Source organism: Talpa europaea (genome assembly GCF_964194135.1).
Source record: "Talpa europaea genome assembly, chromosome: 10".
Classification (NCBI taxonomy): domain Eukaryota; kingdom Metazoa; phylum Chordata; class Mammalia; order Eulipotyphla; family Talpidae; genus Talpa; species Talpa europaea.
The window spans coordinates 5375680-5396181 of NC_140077.1; the positions used below are offsets into that span (position 1 = coordinate 5375680).

The 20502-nt window shown below is 56.3% G+C and overlaps 1 protein-coding gene across 1 annotated transcript in view; it reads right to left on the minus strand.

Moving 5' to 3' along the window:
• Positions 1 to 9854: 9854 nt before the first annotated feature.
• Positions 9855 to 20502, minus strand: part of HTRA1 (HtrA serine peptidase 1) — a 48233-nt gene continuing 37585 nt past the window's right edge. Inside the window, exons 4-9 of the mRNA XM_084246082.1 lie at positions 18282 to 18476; positions 17366 to 17398; positions 14853 to 14967; positions 13625 to 13682; positions 11818 to 11913; positions 9855 to 10528 (exon numbers count right to left, since the gene is read on the minus strand). Coding sequence (XP_084102208.1) covers positions 10360 to 10528; positions 11818 to 11913; positions 13625 to 13682; positions 14853 to 14967; positions 17366 to 17398; positions 18282 to 18476 — 666 coding nt within the window. The 3' untranslated portion in view covers positions 9855 to 10359. The remainder of the gene's footprint in view (positions 10529 to 11817; positions 11914 to 13624; positions 13683 to 14852; positions 14968 to 17365; positions 17399 to 18281; positions 18477 to 20502) is intronic.

Below are 20502 nucleotides of genomic sequence, written 5' to 3' on the forward strand. Positions count from 1 at the left end.
TATCTATTAACCTTGAAAGCTGCCGTCTAGCTGAGACCTGTAGGGGCCAGTAGTCTATGGGAAACATAATATACTAATTGTTTTTGCTTTACACATGATAATGCATTTCCTTATTATTATTACTAATAATAAATAAATAAAAGACCTGCTGAGTTTCTCGGCAGAAGATACTAGAACCTCACCAAGTGTCAGTGTCTCCTCATTCTACCTCATCCCCTTCCCCTCAGCCCTTTCGTTTTCGCCGACGCCGTCTCATCCTTTCAGGAACCCCTGACACGACATTTTGCCGGAGGCTGGTCCCCGGCAACTAGTGTCCTCTCTTTCCACCAGAGCTGCACAAACCACACTTGCTCAGAGAGACCTCATTGCCTAAGAGAACACGCACTTGCACTTGGGGCCACTCCTTCCAGGGGTTCCTGAGGAAGAGGAGCCTGGGACTCCTAGACCTGGGCGGCGGGCAGGGCGCGCCTGGGGTCAGCCCCTGCCCTCACTAGCTGAGCCTGCCGGTGCAAGCGGTTAACATAGCCGAGCCCGCTCTGCCGTTTCTGACTCCACGCTGGACGGGGTTCAGAGGAGGAAACAGAGGGTCGGCTTCTACCTTCAGTAAGCCATAGCTGAGCTTGTCATTATTACCTCTTGGGAAAAGTCTTTTCACCCCTTTTTTAAAGTCTCATCTTCTCACAACATCATCTGTCTTTTGAAGTAGATAACCCAGGATTCATTAGACTTATAAAAATATGCAGAATTAGAGGTTGCCCTGGCAAAGATGACCCAGTTTATAAGATTGTGGACAGCACATCAGCAAAGGTGGCCATCCACAGAGCTCCAGCCCCAACCAAAGTGCCTACCTCCTCCTTGGCAGGGCTGCTCATGCCCCCCCACCAGCTCTGCGAGCCCCCAAGCTTCCCACTGGGGAGTGGACTGGGGTAGCCTCCTTTCTGGAGGGGACTGATGTAGAAGCAGGCGTGTTTCCTGCAGCCTCCGCTGGACAGTTCTGGTTGCATGAAGGGCCAGCTCAATTACAAGCACAGGTGTTTCCCATCTGGAAGCTGCCTTCTTCTCTCTGGACCAGTTGAAGTGGTGGACTGGGGTCCCTAACGAAGTCCAGACTGGCTCTCTAACAGGAAGTTTCCTCTCCTGCTCCTCCGTTTTAATGATTCCAGTGCTGCGTCCTGAGGCCTTCCAAAGTCACAGAAGCAGCTTAGTACAAAAACACATTACAGAAGTGCTTAGGTTAGTGTTTTTAAAAAGACATCTGAGGACACCAGAAGAGAGGCCCTGGAGACGGGCGTGCAGGGTAAGGTAAAAAGTATCAGGCTTTTCTGCCCTCCCCCCATTAGGATGGATGAGGGAACCCTGTGGTCCCGAATGCACGCCTGATGGCGGCATCTGGAGTAGGGCGTGGGCATGTGTAGGTAGGATTCAGCTGGGCTGAGAGACTGGGCTTATGAGGGCGGCGTCATGGGGACGCCAGCAGAACGAACAGAAGAACCACGAGAGAAGGCCAGCAGAGCCCAGAAAGAGTGAAGACTTGCTGGGGGCTGGGAGGCCTGCCAGCCTCCCGGCCCCCCAGCACCCCTGCCTGCCGTGTACCTGGTAAATCCCAATAAAAGCCTGAAAAAGCCACCAAAGCCTCCAGGACTCCTCCTTTACCCCGTCTGCTCGGGTCCTAGAGATCCTGCCCTATGGCCTTCCTGCCTCTACGGGCGCCCGGAGGAGCAGGTGTGCCTGTGGGGCGGGCAGAGCGCTGGTCTGGCCACTAGAGTTGACTTGGCCCTGTATTTGCATTCATCAAATTTGAGGTTGCAAGAAAAAGGCATTTAACTGGACTAGGAGATTGGTTCTGAGCATCGGGGGTGGCGCATGGGCACCAAGGGCCGGCGCCCAGATGGAAACCGAGGCTTGCCCGCCTCGGCACTCCCTCCTGCCCTCCTCCCCACCTCTCAGTGCCAGCACCCTTTGTCCCCACCTCCTGCTGGGTTTCCTCTGCCTCTCTCGGAGACCTGAGCTGCTTTCTGCTCCTCTGAAGAGGTCAGCAACCCTGAGTGGCAACCAAACCAAGGAGGGGAAAGCTATTTACATTAATTGAGTCAATTTACATAAGCTGAGTCAATTGTCTAACAGATTGGGGGCCACAGGCAGGAGATGAGATGTAGGGGCGAGGAAGAAGGATGCAGAGGCCCAGCTGCAGGTCCTACTCAAGCTGCGAGTTCTGGCCGCTCAGTGTACCCAGAGGCAGGGCCACCCTGGTGGACACACTGCCTGGACGGCCCTGGCAGTTTCCATGTGACCTGCCTGAAGGGACAGTTCCAGGAACAGCTGAGAATGTGACAGAAAAAGCCACAGAAGCTCAATACAAAGCAGGTTGTCCAGGATCCAGAGAGCCCTGCTACTCATCTCCGGTGTGCTCAGCAGTCCTGAGCATCCAACAGGAGCGTGGGGTCTGTCACCACCACAGAGGTTTTTCTCAGCGTGTCCACAGTAGGCCCTGGCGGTGATAGCGCTGAGACTTAACCCCTAGGCCACCCGGGAGGCCCTGCATCCACAGTAGGAACAGAGGAAGACGCGGTGGCTGTCAGGGAATGCGCTGGGCCTGACCATTTGCCACGCTGGAGAAGACCCACTTACCACCGCGATCCCCAACATTCCTTCTGCGGAAGAGACCCAGCAAGATGAGCCAGATCTGACCTCCCAGGCAGGGGCCTGAGGACAGTGCCTCGGAGACCCCCGGGCCTGTGACATGCAGGTCCCGGGCTCTGCTCCCAGGTGGGTCTGGGGGGTCAGCCGGGGCTCCCAGGCCGGCCGTGTCCCTGTGGACAAATGCACAGCACACAGCGGGTCAGCCCTGTCCCGGCCCAGCGCCGGGGAGGGGCGGCGCCCGCTCTTCTTCCAAAGTGGGGGAAAGTTTAACAAGTAAAGATGTCTACGAGACCATAAATACGGCAGCAGAGGAAAGAAGTCACGCAAAGAACAGTGAGGTGCTCCCAGTCCTGAGGGGTGCTCCCCTCCCCCTCGGTCCAAAAACAGTCCCAAATTTCGGTGTTTCCCAAGGAATAGGAAGACGCTGCAAACACCTGCGAGTGCTGTAGATGCCCCTCAACTGCTCACTTCCTAAAACCCCTGCTGCCCCCCACACACCCCAATGTGCAGGGCGCAGGGGAGCCTGTGCCTGAGGTCCCTGAGCTCGCGGGGCTTCTGCTTCAGCAAGAAACAAGCAAACCAAGACACCAGGTCGCTGTGCTGGTGGAGAGGGAGGCTGGCGTGGCTGAGCGAAGGGGACAGCGTGAGGTGGTGGGTGCAGGGCCGCCCCTCGCCCCCCACCCCTCTGCTGACGTGCTGTCTGCAGTGTGTGCTGGAGGAAGGCTGAGCCTCTCCCGATGCTTCCTCCAGGCACCGTGCCGGTTCACACCCCAAGGCCTCCTGGCGTTTCACGAGGTCCGCTCACCCCCTAGTGGACATCCCCGAGTCGTCATCACACCGGAGGCTGAACGGGGCTTCCCTGCTCTCCTGGCCCCGCATGGACGGTTCCGCGACCTCTCAGGTGCAGGTGGGTGCTCTGGGAGAGAGGGGGCTAGAAGGAGCCAGGGGAGGGGAGGGGCCCTGTGTGTGCAGGGACTGGGCCTCAAATCCAGTAGTAGTTCGGGTGTTCATGGAGGGAAACAGCTCACTAGCTAGGCGGGCGCAGCGGGCAGGTGGGTGATACGGAGGCAAGAGTGCCCAGGACGGGGCGGGGGCTTCCTGGAGGAGTAGTCCCCTCCATCCTGCTGGGCATCTTGCCAAAAGGGTGGGTCAGGGCCACAGGAGAGGGGTGTGAGTAGAAATACACACAAAGGGGGCCCCGCCTGCCCAGGCACAGCACCCCAGGCCCCTTGGTCAAGAATAAGTGCCTTCCGCGAGTGCTTGTTTCTGCCGCGGGAGAGGCAGCAGCATCGGGAGCAGAGTGGGAAAGTTTCTGGAAACGGGAAAGTGGAGCCATCTGAGAAGCAGCGGCCCATTTCCCGGCTGCAGTTGGGGTTTTCATTCTATTTGAGGGCTAGTTCAGGCTTTGGTTTTGTTGCATTTCATTGCAGGCTTGCACCATCCCTTCTTCCAGGACGTTCTTCTCCCAAAAACTCTCCTCTCACCTTTGCCCAGACAATCTGCAACCTGGGTCAGAGGAAGCACAAACTGCCCGCTGGGGAGCCCACACAGGGTGGGGCCTGCGTCTTCCCTGCTCGGGCAGCCGCCTCCGCGGGCTCCGGGCTGGTGCGCCTGCTCCTGGGCGCGTGCTGGTGTCTTCATTTTATGTAGCAGACTGTTTCTCAGTGCAGGTTTAGGTCTCCAGCCAAACTGAGCAGAAAGTACAGAATTCCCGTACAACCCCTGCACCCCGCAATGCACAGCCTCCCCCCACTAGCACCACATTTGTTACAGCTCATGCCCCTGCACCAAAGTCACTGTCACCCAAGTCCACAGTTTACATCAAGTTTCGCTCTTGCTGCCGTTTACTCCATGGGCCGAACAAGCGTGATGCAGCCTTTGTTCCGCTGTCACGCAGACTGGTTCCTCGCCCCAGAAGTCCTCTGTGCTCCATCTACTCATTCCCTTCTGCCCCGAATTCCTGGCAGCCGCTGATTTTTTTCTGTCTCCACGGCTCTCTGCCTTTTCCAGACTGTCACATAGTTGGGGCCTTAAGGATGCCGCCTTTACAGATGGACTTTGTGAACTTAATAATATGCCTCGACGCCTATGTCCTTCTGCGGCTTGATTTCTTTGTGGACATCTTGGCAATTATGGGTTGAGCTGCTACAGCATCTGGGTGCAGGTGTTTGTGTGAATATAAGTTGCCTTTCCAGATACATGGAAGTGTTTTCACGCTACGGACTTATGGCTTAGCACATTTTAAGTAATTTTCACGAATGAGAAAACTGCTTGACAAGCGTTCATCCCCTTTCCCGGCCGTATCCGATCTGGGGCTCCAGACCGCTGGGCAGCCAGGACAGGGCTTGCTCGTGGCATCTTGCAGGGAGCCCTGGGGACCAGCCCATGGGATCCGAGGTGGACAGCTTGCTCTTGACTTCAGCTCGTCACTAAGCAAGGAAAGCCACCAGCCTGAGCCTCAGTGTCCCCTAAACAGAGTTCTCACATGGTTGATGCAGGTGCCACCAGAATTCACTGGGGTGGAGGCTGGAAAGCCTCAGCACAGCGCGGGGGCCCCAAACCAGTGCAGGACAAAGGGCTGTGAGTAAAAGTGGAAGGTGCCTGCCTGACCCCGGCTCAGTGGCCACGTCTAGGAAAGCGAGCTCTTCACTTTGATCAACTGCCATTAGTACAAGAGAGCAGCTCGCATTCTCTCCCGTTGGCTGCACCTCTCCCGGGTCATTCTCTAGATGTCAGGGCAATTTATCTACGAGGGGAAGACAAGAGTAATAAACCGGAAGATAGCTGAGCACTGCGGATTCTTGGTCAGATGAAGTTCAGGTTTATGGTCAGTGGACAATCCGCTGCAGGAGGGAGCCTGGAGATCTGCACGGATCTGGGGGACGGAGGTGTCCCCAGGCTCTCTCTGCCCGGCACTTAGGGCCTCTCATGGGGCCTGATGCCCACACAGTGTGAGCCTCCCTGTCTGGTAAAGTCATTCTCACCGCCAGCCACTGAGCCTTGACTGCTTCAGAGAGGGGCCATGGGCATCATCAACCAAAGGGGGTACACCTGCAGTTAAGGGGGACTTGGAAACCAGACACCTGGGATCAGTGCTTCGACTCCACTTCCCTCCTCGCTGCCTGACTCCAGGCTGGTTACTTACCTGCTTTGAGCATCAACATCCTCATCTGCAAGATGGGGTGCCGATAATAACCGCCTCATCGGGAGCTGTGGACGGATGTGCACACAGCACATTCTCCTAGTGGCTGGCGGAGCTGGCGATGGTGGTGGACGTGGAGGGTGGGCGGGGAGGGTCGGGCACTGCCGTGCATGACAGTTACCTGACCCGGAGAGACCCACGGAACAGAAAACTGTTCCCTACAAAGTCTGAGTCACTCTTTTTAAAACTAAAAATGCATGTTAGTGTTTCTTTTTTTTTTTTTTTTTCCCTGATTCTTGGCAGGCCCCACACTGAGGCAATCACTTTAAAGTTCTAAATAAAACAACTTCCTGCTGGCGGGCGGCCCCTGCTCTGTGCGTACTCCGCCCACATTCTGATGGGAGCACCAGTGGGCCGCCCCTGGGTGGGAGCCTGAACGACAATAGTGAGTCAACCCAGCTGGCCCAGCCACAGGACACACGGGGGTCTGGGCCCAGGTGGCTCCCCCAGAACCAGGCCCAGTGCCCCACGGAGGCCAGGGCCCTTATGTGTTTCCAACACCTGGGTTTTATTTGATTCCTAGAACTGGCTTCAAGGGGAGACAGGTGCTCAGAAGTGTAGCCAGCAACACACGTTCCAGAACAGGCAGCACCCAGAGGCCCTAATGCCTGCTCCCACCCGGGTAGCAAATAGGCCCTCCCAACAGCCAGCTCCAGTGGCGCCTCTTTCAAACAGTGTGGGGTCCCTGTGGCCAGGCTGGGGAGCAGGTGCTGCCCTGGAGGGCCTTGAGAGTTAGGCACCAGGGAGAGGGTGAGACTTGGCAGGGCAGTCAGTGGAGAAAGGAGGAGCTGCCCAGGAAGAAGGTGGGCTGCAGTGGCCAGACAGCCCCCCACAACCCAGCCTGCCTGTGTCCATGATGGCCCCAGAATGGCTGAGAGCGAGACCCAGATGTGAGATTTTTATCGCTCCCTTGCACTGAGTCTCGCCACCTGCTGGGCCCAGATGTCCAGGGCCTGTCTATCAGCTCTGTAGGCAAGACACGCTGAAACCTACTTGCCAGGGAATACAAAGGCACCCTGGGGCCATGTTAGCCCTTACCTCCCCTTCGGAAGGGAAAGCAGCTTACATGGTAACCTTGAGCCTGGACCGCCTGTTCACCAGACCTCACCCGCTTCTGCACAACCTCAGCGAGGCTGGCCCTGATAGCAGTGGAGTTTGCCTGCCCACCAATCAAAACATCACCACGCCAGGCTCGGCCAGTCTAATGTGCAAACCAGATGGAAACCAGCACCGTGCAAATTCTAATAAAAACACACGGCACACTCATCAGACGCGAGCATTCTTTCAAATTCTCTGATGGAGAAGTGGAGCCAGCAAAGAGCTGGCCCCGCCAGAGCGGCCCGGCACAGCACCCACTCAGCTGGCCCCGGAGCCTGCGGGCTGGGCCTCTCTCCGCGCTCGTGCATCCACAGAAACATCTGGCCCGGCTGGATGGGAACCAGGCAAGGGATGCAAACGGGCGGACGGAGCCCAGCCCCCTCGACTGGCGTCACTTGACGTCTGGCAGAGCAGGAAGCCGAGGACTGGCTCAGAGGAAACCGAGCTTGGAAGAGCCAGGGGTGAGGAGGAGGGAACTCGGGGACAGAGAGCAGAGACTGTGAGGGCCTGAAAACACCAGGAAGAACCAGAGCACACAGGGGCTGAGTCCAGGGGCCCCGAGGCCACTTCCACAGACAGGGAGAAGGCCACAGGCTGACGACAGCAGGGGGAGCTGAGTTCTGGGCCTAAGGCAGTGAAGATGGGCCGGCGGCACCGAGCAGGGGCTCCTGGGCTTCGGCCACAGCCCCCACTTAGTAGCTCTTTGACATGAGCCTAATTTCTGAGTGTCAGTGTCTTCAACTGTCTAAAGGGGTCACAGGTGGGGCCTCCCTGGGGGCGCAAGGGGTTGAGACACAGCACTACGAAGCTGTCCGCAGCCTCTGCAGCACAAGTTCGATCCCTCACCAGGGAGATCCCCTCAGGGCACACGGACCTCTCCTGACTCGCCCGCTGCGCCCCTCAGCAGTGTGTTTCAGTCAGTCTGCCTGTTCTGCTCCCCACTCTATCTCTAGTGAGTCCTCTCACCCCCCACACCTCTGGCCTGTACCCAGTTCTTGTATGCATAAATAAATAAATCTTTAAAAAAAAAAGGGGGGGCACATGTAGAACCCACTTTGGGACTGATCTGAGACACTAGTGAGCTAAAAAATGTAAAACGCTTAGCACGGAGTCTGCCACGCAGCAAGCACCCAACAGATGTCTGCGATTGTCATGCTACTCCAGGCCAGAATGGTGGCAGGCTAACAAGAGCAGCTGTATTTACCTAGTGGCATAGGCCACGGTGGTAAATCCTCGCAGCTCAGCACAAGGGGACATCATTCGTATTCCCCATTCTACATAGGGGTCACCTGAGGCTCACAGGCATTAAGTAACCCGTATGTTGCTAGCATTTATTGAAGGTTCACCATGTGCCATGTATTAATTCATTTAACTCCCACACCAGCCGTAGGAAGTACTATCACTATCCCCCTTCTGCAGAGGGGAAACAGGCAGAGAGGTTAAGAACTTGCTCAAAGGTCACACAGCCAGGAAGATGCAGATTTGAACTCAAGTCATCTAGCTCCCAAAGCCACACTCCTTCAACTCAGCTCTGCCGCTCAGGTCTGAAGTTTAATGTATGTGGCAAAATCCTCCACCACAGCCTGAAGCACCTGTCTCCAGGGGCCTCATGAAAACAAGTTTGAGTAGGACACGGGTTAGTACAACCCTGGAAACAGACACATAGTGTGCCTACAGGACACAGTGTGCCCACAGGGGCCTGGCTTTGCACGTACCACTTGTGTGGGTGAAACTCCACCCCCACCCCCACCCCAGAGTCCGTGGCCCTGGGGAGAGGCTGCCTATGTGACAGAGGGTTTGGGCTCACCAGTCACCTAGCTGACTCCTGCCCAGGGAATCAACACTTGGAGGGTGACCCCTGGAGTCCCAGGCTGCTCTCTGAGTCATCTCCTTTATTGGAGAGGGAGGGACTATATATCCCACGCCAAGAGGGAAAGGATGTTCTGGCTCCTTCCTGACTCAAAGGTCATTGAGGCAGAGAGTAAAGGACACGCCAGGGTTGCAAAGTCCAGGCTCAGGGCCTGGCACCACAGTTCATGCGGGACGTGCCATTGGAGGGTGCCCACTGAACTTGACCTGTGGCCCTCCCCAGCCTTTCCAGCTACAAAGTACACCTGCAGGTACAAGACCTCTCAGGACAGTCTAGAGAACTGAACCCCCATCCTGCCCAAGTTCCCCCTTTTTACTGCCAAGGACTAGAAAGCCTTTTCCTCTGTTCTTGGCGTAAACAGCCTTGTGCTCTGCTGTTTGCTCCGCCGGGACTCAGCCCGTGCAAACTTCCAGCTAAAGTTTTGCAACGATCTCCTTGGATCCACTTCCCAAACTCCTGGAAGTTTTCATGGAGACAGAGGTGCCTAAGGCCATTCTTGTTGGAGGACCTGTCAAGGGGAGCCCTGTGCTAACCCCCCAAAGCTGAAGGTCTAGTTCTATTTTCTAAACCCAGGATGACTGGAATCAGCTTCAGTCCGGGCCTTCTGAGACAGAGAGCTCCATCCACTTGTCTGAACTGACTCCCTTTCAGAAAGGGAGACTCAGCTCTGGAGAGGAGGGGCGGGTCCACCCTGCCCTGGACAGACCCTCTGCACCTAGCAGCAGCCTGACCCCAAGCAGTGCCCCAGAAAAGTTGCGTTGACTAGTGACTGCGTGGCAGATGGGGTCAATAGATGCAGTTCCAGACGCAGGTATAACCGTCTTCACATCCTACTTTCTGAAGCCAGCATGGCCACGTGCAGTTGTTAATAACATGGCAAAGCCCCCAGGATGATTTTGAAATAACTGGTAAGACTTTGATCTCAACCCTGCCTGGACAGTGGGGTTGAACGAGGAGTCCACGGACATGATGATCATTTCAAAGAGACGGCAGGCAGCTGTTGGTGAGCAGGGAGAGGAAGCACACGAGGAAGCAGAATAGGAAGGAGTATTTTAATAGCCCAAAATCAGAGTCATGGCGCCCCAGTTCTGAAGAGATTCCTACAAGAGGCAACTCCGGCCACTTTGGAAGCCAGCGTTCACCCGCCCGTGGTCTCCGGAGGGAAGCAGCCACACGCCCAGTGCCACCCTGGCTCCCAAGAGACCGTCCTCTGATCTATGCATTACGTCAACTGCCTTAGTTGGACTAAGATGACGACTTGGTTAAAGGAGGAGACGATCCTGGCTGCACAGGAACGGTCAAGCTGGCAAGGAAAAGGGAAAAGCACACCGTGTACATGGGCTGCAGAAGGGCGAGCTTCTGCCTAAGGATCTACGACATTACATTGGTTTTGCCTGCAAACTACCAAGGATTCTGCTGCCCAGGACGAGTCTGCTGAATGAGCAACGTGGCGGTCCACAGTCTGGGGCGTCTGGGCCAGCAGCCCAGTCATCATGCAGCGTCCACGGGAGTCTCTGAGGCAAACATGAAGTCCAGCTCATGCTGCTGCCTAGGGGTCGATCTCTTCGGGGATCACGGTGATCATGATGTCCTCGTTGCCCCTGCGCACGACCATGTTCAAGGTGCTCTCCTTCTTGATGACGTCACTGACGTCGTTGGCGGAGACCACCGACTGCCCGTTGATGCTGATGATCACGTCGTTCTCCTTGAGGCCGCCGCTGCAACACAGGGAGACACGGCGGTCACGTTTCTGTCCCTCCCGGGCTCACTGCCACAGCTGGCGAACCCCTGCACCCCTTGCGGGGCGCAGCGTAGAACCGAAAAGGCCAGAGCACGCAGCGCGGGGGGCGGCCGAGCAGCGTGAGAATGGCCTGGACCCTCCACGGATTGCATTTCCTTTTGGGATGTTTAAGACAATCATCCATCGTGTCCACGGCAGAGAGGTCTACCAGTGCTCGCCTGCGTGGACCCTATGACGGATGACCACAAAGGAAGCAAGGACACACCATGGACCATGGCCGCGGCCAGCTTGCTGGTCACAGGTGTCCCGGTGCAGAGAGCAGAGCAGCTCCTCCAGGGGAGGGGGCGTGGATGTGGACACTCCCTGGGCGTGGCTGTTGCTGCAACATTAGCTCTTAAATATGACGGCGGACGGCCCTTTATGGCCCAGCACAGGGGTCAGCTAACCTTTCCTAAGGGGCCAGATGAGAACTACCGTAGGCTCTGCAAGACCCTATTGTCTCATCACAGCAATGCAACTGTGCCACCCACCGGGGCCAGAGCCGCCACAGACAACGTGAGGTCAGCTAGACCTGCTGGGCTCCAGCGACCCTTCATTTCCAGACACTGAGATGGGAAGTTTATTTAATTTTCATGTTTTATAAAGGACTATTCTTATTTGGGACTTTTTCCCAGCCATTTATCAATGCAAAATGTATTCTTAGCCCATGGGTCATTCGCAAGCAGGCAGCTCAGGTCCCCAGCAAATAATTTACCAGCCCCCCGTCTAGCGGTTCTCTGTGACCATCACGTCAACGTAGGCAGCAAACCCTGCCTGCTGGCGGAGCTGGTTCTTCCCACATTATGGTGATGTCCCCTGGGCTACTTTTCTGGCGCTGGACAGGTGTGGCCCGAGTGATGGCGACACAACTAGAGAAGGATCTGGAGGAGACACCTCCTGGAGCCCCTCCCCAGACACAGCGTGAGCCCTCGGGGACACTCCTCCCCGGCCAGGCCTGCCCCGAGACTCGCAAGGAGTCCGGCATTGCTCTTTCCACTGGATAAGCCCGGTGAGGTGGGGGCTTCTGAAGACAGGATGTGCCTTCGGGGGGTGAGTCCGGAGCTGAGCCAGCTCGGACGGCCTGACGGGCACGGATGGACCAGGACGTTTCCGACATGTGGTCAAGGGCTGTCACAGCGCCTGAGCCCTGTGAGAAGAACACCGGCCCCTCCCGCACCCCCAGGAGCCACGGGGATATTTGGAAAGGGGAAAATCAGCCCAACTCACGCTTCTGCCGGGGTGTCGGGGATGACTTCAATGATGTAGGCCCCCGAAAGCACGTCGGGGAAGTCTCGGTGGCGATCCTTCAGCTCTTTGGCCTTGCTGCTCCGGGAAGAAGAGCACGTGCGTTAGTGTCATGTGAGAACAGGCCCTCCACTAGGCCCCGTGCACCTGCTTCTCCTTTCCACCCTCCATTCTGATGCAAAATCCCTCCAGGAATTTGATTCGGTTTTAAAGTGCCCCGGGCCTCCCTGGCGAAGCAAGGGGCTAAGTCTCAGCAATATGATGCTACCTGCAGCCACTGCAGCACGAGTTCCATCCCCAGCCAGGGAGCTACCCACATGGCGCAGCAGACCTCTCCTGACTCACCCGCTGCTCCCCTCTGCTGTGTATTTCAGTCCATCTGCCTGTTCTGCTCCCCACTCTGTCTCTGGAGAATCATCTCACCCTCCACATTCTGGCCTGTACCCAGTTCTTGTATGCATAAGTAAATAAAGTAAATAAATCTTTAAAAAAAAATTTTGCCATTACAGAAAAATAAATAAAGTGTCTGACCACTGCTGTCAAGACCCTATTGGGTGAGCGGGGAAGTGCTACATCATTATTATTGTTAATTTTATTAGCTAACTGATTGTAGCCACCACTTGGGATCAGCTGCTGGCCTGTGGAACCCCAGCTCAGCCACTTGAGACCTGTGTGACCCCCGGCTGTGGCTTCACCTCTCTCTGCCTTGCTGCCTCACCTGCTGAGCCGGGTAACACCAGTCTCTCCACTCGGGGTTGTGATGAGGACAAGGCAGCATGGAGGCCTCCCTAGCACCTAGCACAGAGTAAGCCCCTGACAAACAGCAGCTAGTGTCACAGGGGCAGTGACCACCATCACCACCCACTGAGCCAAGCTTTGAGACACTACATTACTTGGTCCCCAAAATGCCTGCACCATTATCCTGGAGAGCGGGACACTGAGGCACTCAGAGATCAGGTGGCTCCCAAGATCACAAGCCAGGAAGTAGCACAACCTCCCCCGACACCTGCCTCCCAGAGCTTTAGAGCAAGTCAGCAGAGCTCACCTGAGCTTCAGCAAACCAGCCCAAGCCCCACAGCCCTGAGCGAGTTGCCACCACTCATTGCACGAATACAACTGCAGCAACGAGCCCATGACTCACCAAGGGTCAGCGGTATCATGACTACGTCACTACCTGCAGTCGTAGGTCCTGCTCTTTGCCCACACTGCATGCCACAGTTTCAGCCCCGCCCTTCGTGGCCAGGACTCAGGGGATTACACATTTGCTCATCAAGGCTGAAACATCAGGCTGCTGTGAGCCTGGCAGCCACATGCCATAACTTCCATCACTCGGGAAAACAAGCCCATCTGTCATGCGGGCCCAACACAGCATTCCAGGGCCCCAGCCCACGGGGTCGAGCGCAGGCAAGGCAGGCGCCCTGGGCGCGGGAGGTGCTCGGGCACTCCGGGAATGTGTGTGTCAACACAGCAAGTGGTTGCAAGGAAGGCATAAGGGAGAGCGACCCATACCCCGTGGCGTTCAGGCATGCCTTTAAAGGGACAGAGCCTTCTAGAAGGAAAGACCTGCTGTAAAAGTGGAAAACCAGCTCAGAACTCACAAGCAAAAATGAAAGACTGAAGCCAAGAGGCCAAGGCTAACACGGCAGCCCTGCCTCTCTTTCTTGACATTACTGAATTTTAACCAGAACATGAGATTGGCTTAAGACGCCACAAGGTTTCTCTCCTGGGGTGTCAGGAGGGACCTTCTGAGGTTCAGCTTTATCCTCCAGGGGACGTCCTGCTCACCCACCTGGACGTGAGCGACATCATCCGGATGCCGATATACTTCTTCTTGGTGATGGCTTTGCCTGGGGGTAACAGAAAAGGACAAGCAAAGGTGAGCCCAGCAGACAGGCGTGTCGGGGGCACCGTGAACATGAGCCTCAACTTCTCAGTTCGCAGCATGAAGTCAAGGTCATGAAGGGCTCACAGAGGTCAAACCTCAGGTCAGACTCCAACGCTCCATGGGACCTCGAGAAGCCCCATCAGCTATGGACACAGGCCCAGGAGTGACCCTGCAGCCTCTGTGCTCAGCCTCGGATCTGAGGAAGCTCCTCAGCCCCATGCACATACAGGGGGTGACCCCCTTCACTTCCCCCGGGTCTGGATGAGGGGGGAGCTTCAGCTGGTCTCCCCACTGACCCCCCACCCCAGCACTGTTCCCTCCCAGCCCCGAGGGCAGCCTTTCAAAGACATCAGGCGGGCCATGAGTCCCTGTCCGCATGCAGTGGGAAAGCGCCGGCCTTCACCCCAAGCTGGGACTCCCGCCCACACCCATCCGTGACCCCACGTGCTCACTGCACTCAGGTCCCACCGCCCACGCATGACCGGGCGCGCCGCACTGGCCCCTGCATGGCCGCTTTTCTTTGGGAATGCTCTCCCCGCGCACCCCTGCCTGCCCAACCTTCTTCAGGGCTAGACATGGGAGCTTCCTGGCCACGCAGCCCCGCCAGCTGCCCTCCGGCCACTCCCTGGCCCACCTCCTGCCCTGTGTATTTTCTAGAAAACACACGTTGCTATCTGAAATGAGCTTGTCTGTCTACTGTCATCCTCCCCCAGGCAGGATGTACGCACCCCACCCCCAGGAGACCCTGCTGGGCTGTGGAACCCGCAGCCTGACCCCAAGCAGACGGCTCAGTCAGCATTCGTAGACTGAAGAGCTCCTCAACCGGGGTTTTCTCATCAGTAAGTTGAGACTAAATGTCTGCCTGACAAGGCCGAGGTATGAAATGATGGGAAATGGGGTAGCAGAGCCCCTGGGACAGCGCCTGGCAGGTGTTAGGCTGACGGTGTCCAGCCTTCATGCTGGGGGTCAGAGAGCATCACAGCTCAGCACCCCGACACCAGCTCCACTACCCGCACCCCTCCCATTCCCGACGCGAGGCTGGGCGGATGCCAGGCGTGTGCCCTGGCCACAGGTCCCGGACACCAGCCAGGCCAGGTCTGAACCCCCTCGGGCTGTCTTGGTCGGGCTTTACCTTTGGCCTGTCGGTCATGGGACTCTGTAAGGAACTTTTTGATCTTGTCAGATGGGATTGCAAAGGAGATTCCGGCTGTCACTTTCAGCGTGTTAATTCCAATCACTTCACCATCCTGAAAAAGCAAGAGGAGCGCAGCGAACCCATGAATCCATGCACCCAGAATGGAGACGGCGTATGAAGTCTCTGAGCTGCTGCAGAGAATGGGGGTGGGGGGCCTCCCCGGTGGCGCAGCAATTGAGCGCTGGGTTGTGAAGCTGCTCACAGCCTCTACAGCGCCAGTTCGATCCCCGGCCACCAGGTGAGGATCCATATTGCGCGCAGACCTCCCCTGCCACCTGCTGCTCCCTTCAGCAGTGTACTTCGTCAGTCTGCCTGTTCTGCTCCCTGCTCTGACTTTGGTGAATTCTCTCACCCTCCTGCGCTTCTGACTGTACCCAGTGCTTGTATAAATAAATAAATAAATCTTAATAAAAAAAAGAATGGAGGTGGGGACCCGGGGGCACAGGAGGACAGGCCTCACGGGGCAGCGTGAGCCATTAAGCTCCGCCACAGCCGAGTGGACACCCTCTGGTCTCCCCCAGTGACCTCCCTCTCCCCACCCAGGAGCCCAGCATCCGACAGTTTCAAAATGCCATCTGCTCCTTTCAGAGGAAACACATTTCCAGAACCTGAGACTTCAATGGACTGTCCACACCTTCCTGCTTCTCCCACTGCCAAGGTCCCCCTGCTGACACCAGGGAAAAGCCACCCTGCTTTGGGCAGACATGCCTCTCCCAGGAAAATGCCACCCAGGCAGCAGCCACCAGGGCCTGCAAGGCCTGACAGGGCACAGGGGCAGGACCAGGCCTCATCTCCTCTGCTGTCACAGACCGAGTCCCGAAGGTGTCTCTATCTTCAGTTCCAGACCAGTTTCCGTCTAGCGACTGCGCCGCCCCAGAACAAGGCCCGGAACACGAGACCCACCTCCCACTATTTCCCCATTATCCTGAGTACTTCTCTTAAGCAGTTTGTTCTACTCAGACTGGGCGGGGGGCGGGGAGGGGGTGCATCTCTGCTCTCACACTTCCTGGGAGCATTGAGATTCCAGCCCCCAACTCCAGGGCCCGCCCAGGACCACTGCCATCCTGGGCCTTGCTAAGGACCCCCGGGCACCACCCCTGTAAGAGGGAGGGGGCTGGTGACCCTGAGCTGCCTCACCTTGACAGGCTCATTCTAAGGCCTCACTTTTATGCTTTAGCACTTAATTATCAACTAAAATGACGTCTCTGTGAACAGAGGAGTGGGAGGGGGGCTCCTCATTCCAGCCAGGGCTCAGGGCCAAGACAAAGACTGGGGACCAGCCGCACAAGCTCCTTCGGCAGCCGGAGACAAAGTTGAAGGATGTGCCTCTCTGTGACAGAACTGCTGACACCTTCAAAACAAAGGTCTGCTCCTTCAGCTACTCCTGCACGGGGCCTCAACTCCACCGCATTTACTTGTCTAAGACTGAAGGACAGGCTTCCCCAAGGTGTTCAGAACAGGCTTTTCCTATCACTGTCACTTTGGCGTGTGGATTTTTTAGAGCTGAGGTCAATTGAGGCCTTGCAGGCTCACTAGAGGCTTCTACCACTCCACTGACGACCTAGGAGGAAAACTGGACAGTACCCAGAATTAGGGCTATCTCCAGAAATAACCTTTTTATCAGAGAAAACTGTCTCTGGGCAGGACAGACATCTTAGGACACAGAGCCTAGCCTCTATCACAGAGTCACCGTCTCCTCGTTGTGGGGGCCCCTCTCTCTCCTAGAATCCCAGGTCCCTAGCCATTCCTTAGCTCGGGATAAATACCCTCATTTCTCCTCACTGACCTTGGAATCCATGTCTATGTCGATCCCTCAAATGTACACTGGGGAAGCAGCTAAGCCCAGGGTCTGAATTTCCCTCGGGCCATCTGTAATTAAATGTGTATATTTTTCTCCTGTTAATCTGTCTAATATTAATTTGATTCTTTGGCCAGCCTGAGAAGAACCCAGAAGGACAGAGGAAATTCCCTCCCTTCCCATCAAAACCCAAGCATAACATTTTTAACTCTCAAATCCAGCATGCCTTACTCTTTCCAGAAAAGATAAGGCAGGTAATTTCCAAGGATACAGGACATTCACAGTGTACACTTTTTAAAAATTAGATAGTGAGCTTGGGCAAGTTCAAGTCTGAAAAGAAAGAAAAAAAAGGGCCTCTCTGGTGGCACAGGCGGTTGAGCGCCGTGCTGTGAAGCTGTTCGCAGCCTCTATAGTGAGGGTTCGATACCGGCTGGCTGGCGAGAATCCCACATGGCACGGCAGACCTCGCCTGTCTCGCCCGCTGCTCCCCTCAGCAGTGTATTTCGTCAGTCTGCCTGTTCTGCTCCCCGCTCTGTCTCTGGTGATTTCTTTCACCCTCCCGTGCATCTGGCCTGTACCCCAGCTCTTGTGTAAGTAAATAAATCTTTTTAAAAAAAAAAAGAGCAAGTATATAGATTTAAAAAGGCCTTACCAGGTTTACTAATGGGCCTCCGGAGTTGCCATACTGAAATTAAGCAAAAATGAAAAGGTTGTGAGTGTCTGTCATTACAACCCACTTCCCTGCCTAGCAGGTTCCCAAGTAAAAGTCCTTTCCCAAGGTTCGTTCTTGGCAACCTAACATTTTGCTAGGATAGAAGGACCTTAACAGTTTCCAGCAAGTTCTAGATGTAAGATAAATGGGAGTTACTTCTTTGGCTCCAAACCCCAAAGCCAACAGTGAACTCCCTAAAACCCCAACACCTCCTCCCTCTCTTCCCTGTTTCAGCAGCTGGCCGAGTGCCCGCTTGCGCCAGCCTCACAAACCTGCACGGCTCCCCCACCCGCGTGACCCTGCTTTGCTGCTAGGGCTGGAAATCCAGTCTGTTCTATTTCATGAAGTCCACAGAAAGTTTGGGAATTAAGCCTATTTGAGGGGCTAGCACACAAAACAGGCCGAGCTTCTCGTTTATGAGACAGATGTGGGGGAAAAATTGCTACTTCAGAAATGTCCAGCCTATGGGGGGGCAGCTGTCAGGGGGTGGGCTTTTAAAGGATCCATTGAGCCGAGTGCGGAGCCAGGCCTGGCCTTCCTGGACACTGTCGGTGTAGTGGAAAGGGATGGTGCCCCAGGGCACAGCAAGCACCTCCTGGGGGCCAGCCTCTGCCAAGGTCGCTGCCCTCCTGCCGGGAACCTGCAGAAGCAGCTGGAGCGCAGGCTGCTGGCCCCTGGGTGGCTGGGGAGACCTCTGGACCGCAGACCTCAGCACTTCTGAGCACCCCTCCCTGCAGAGTGCAAGGGCCGGGGACCAGGCCTTCGCCTATCTGCTTTAGGGGCCTCTCGGAGCCCCCAGGACTCTGTCTGCTTCCTAAGCCCGGCTTTCCTCCCCAGCAGGGCGCAGGGCGCTCACGTTGATGATGGCGTCCGTCTGGATGTAGTCCATGTCGGAGTTCCGGAGCCCCAGCTCCTTGCCGCCGCGCTGGGTGGTGCTGACAATCCCCGTGGTGACCGTGTTCTGGAGGGAGAACGGGCTCCCGATGGCGACCACAAATTCCCCGGGCCGCAGCTCCGAGGAGCGGCCGAGCAGCAGGACAGGCAGCTTCCCCTGGAACAGGCAGGATTGGAGACGTCACCCCGGGGATACAGGCAAGCAGGGTGTGGCAAGTGAGTGTCACAGGTCACCGTGTGCACCAGGCCCCGCAGAAAACCGAAGTCAGGCCCACTTCCCTTCCACCCACTAGAGTCAACACGGAGCTGCGTGGGCCCCGGGCACGGAAGCCACAGGCCGAGGTACTCGTGGAAAGGTTACTGGACACATTCAGGGTCTCGCCACACCAGAAGTTCTCGGCACAAACCTGGAGACCAGGAGACAGAGGGCAACATCAGGATCTGGGGCCAGACTGCCCAGGCTGGCTTAGCGATGCGGCGGATCCCGAGCTCCCCCTCCCCCCACCGGGGTAGAAGGACAGGGTGGATCTGCCCCCACTTACCACGGGCATGTTCATCCCAAGCCCTGGACAGCTCAAGGCCAGGACACGCTGTGCTAAGTGCATGCGATTCCTACGAGGGGCAGCAAGGACCCCGGACAGCAGGACCCGAGAAGACCACCTCTGGTCCCCAACCCAGATCCCCGTGCCCTGCGGAGACCAGGCAGAGTCAGGAGCCCCAAACAACTCTTCAAACCGAAACAAAGTCAACTAGGGTCACCAGGGCCGAGAAGAGTTGGATTTCCCTGGAGCTCCCTGGGCCTTCATTCCTGGAGTCCAGTGAGCAGCTGCCCAGAACAGTGTTGACCAGGCCCAGAAAGACCCACTCAGGCCTCGTGCCAAATTCAATCCCAGAGTCCTTGAGATGTCCGCCGCAAGAAAGAGGCGAGGGGGCCGGAAAGATGGGGTGGGTGGGAGGATGGTTACATTAGCTTCGCCCTGCCAGGGATGCCAGTGGACACGGTGGGTGACCACTGGCCCCATTTAACAGATGAGAAAACTGAGGCTCCAGGTGACTGGTGACTTGAGACAGAGCAGGGCTTTAAACAGGGACGACAACCCCAAACCCAGACTCGAATCCACTAACAGCCCTGGGCCCCAGAAGCCCCTTCAAATAGGCTGCTGCTGGCCGGGAAGATGCGGGGTCAGAGGAGGTAGGGATGGCGAGGAAGGACCTCAGACCCCAAGCTGATTGCGCCGCCTGACACGTGGCTCCACCCCAGAGCTCTGTCCTGCACCCGAAGGCAGCTGGGCCTGCCCACAAGCACTTACTCTCATGTCTTGAAAATAATGGAGACTCAGTTGAAGACCTGAAGGGAAGCAGACTGACTACGTGACATTAGCATCGTGAAAGTGGGATGAAAATGTAACAGGTGGTCCCCAGGAAAGGGGGTGGTTCCAGGTTTCCTGCCCCACCCAAGGGAGGGTGGAGCTGAGCAGGGAGAGAAGAAGCTGCAGAGGAGATTGAGGAAGGAAGGAAACAGGATGGAGCCAGGAGGAGACCTGGAGGAGGTGCATGGAGCCAAGAGACACGTGGAGAAACTGCGCTTGCTTTTTGGTGGTGTATGGGGTGACACAGATGTGGGTGAGACCCGTGGGGAGGGGACAGTGGCGGGTTTTGTCTTGATTTTGCTTTTGCTCTTTTCCTTCCGGGCTTGTCTGGTTGTTTCTGACCCTTTTCTGTGGGTCCCACTGGAAGATGCTTTGGACTTGTGGCAGGCTTTGGGGCCTTGCTCTGGGCCAATCCCATTTGGATGGACTTTTACCCACGAGGGGACGGGTGACTTTGGGTGCTTGATTTTAGGCAGGATTGCGGGGTCTGGGCTGCCGCTCTCCCTGCCCTGTAACAAAAAGAGCCAGAGGAATAATGAAGAGATGGGAGAGCTATATCTCAATGGTCTGGGGTGGAAATAGATTGAATTTATCAGAAAGAATGTCTAGTGATGTTAAATAAACAGCAACATTGACATAAAAAAAAATAAAGAGGTTGCATGAGAAGGAACACCCCTTATCACAGATCCGGGAGGCCCAGCTCAGCTCATGGTCAGAGCACAGACCCAGGGCCAGGCGGTCCGGTGCAACCCTGGCCTGAGCGACCCCCCACTGCCGCCCTCAGTGTTCTCCTCTGGAAAGTAGGGATCAAGA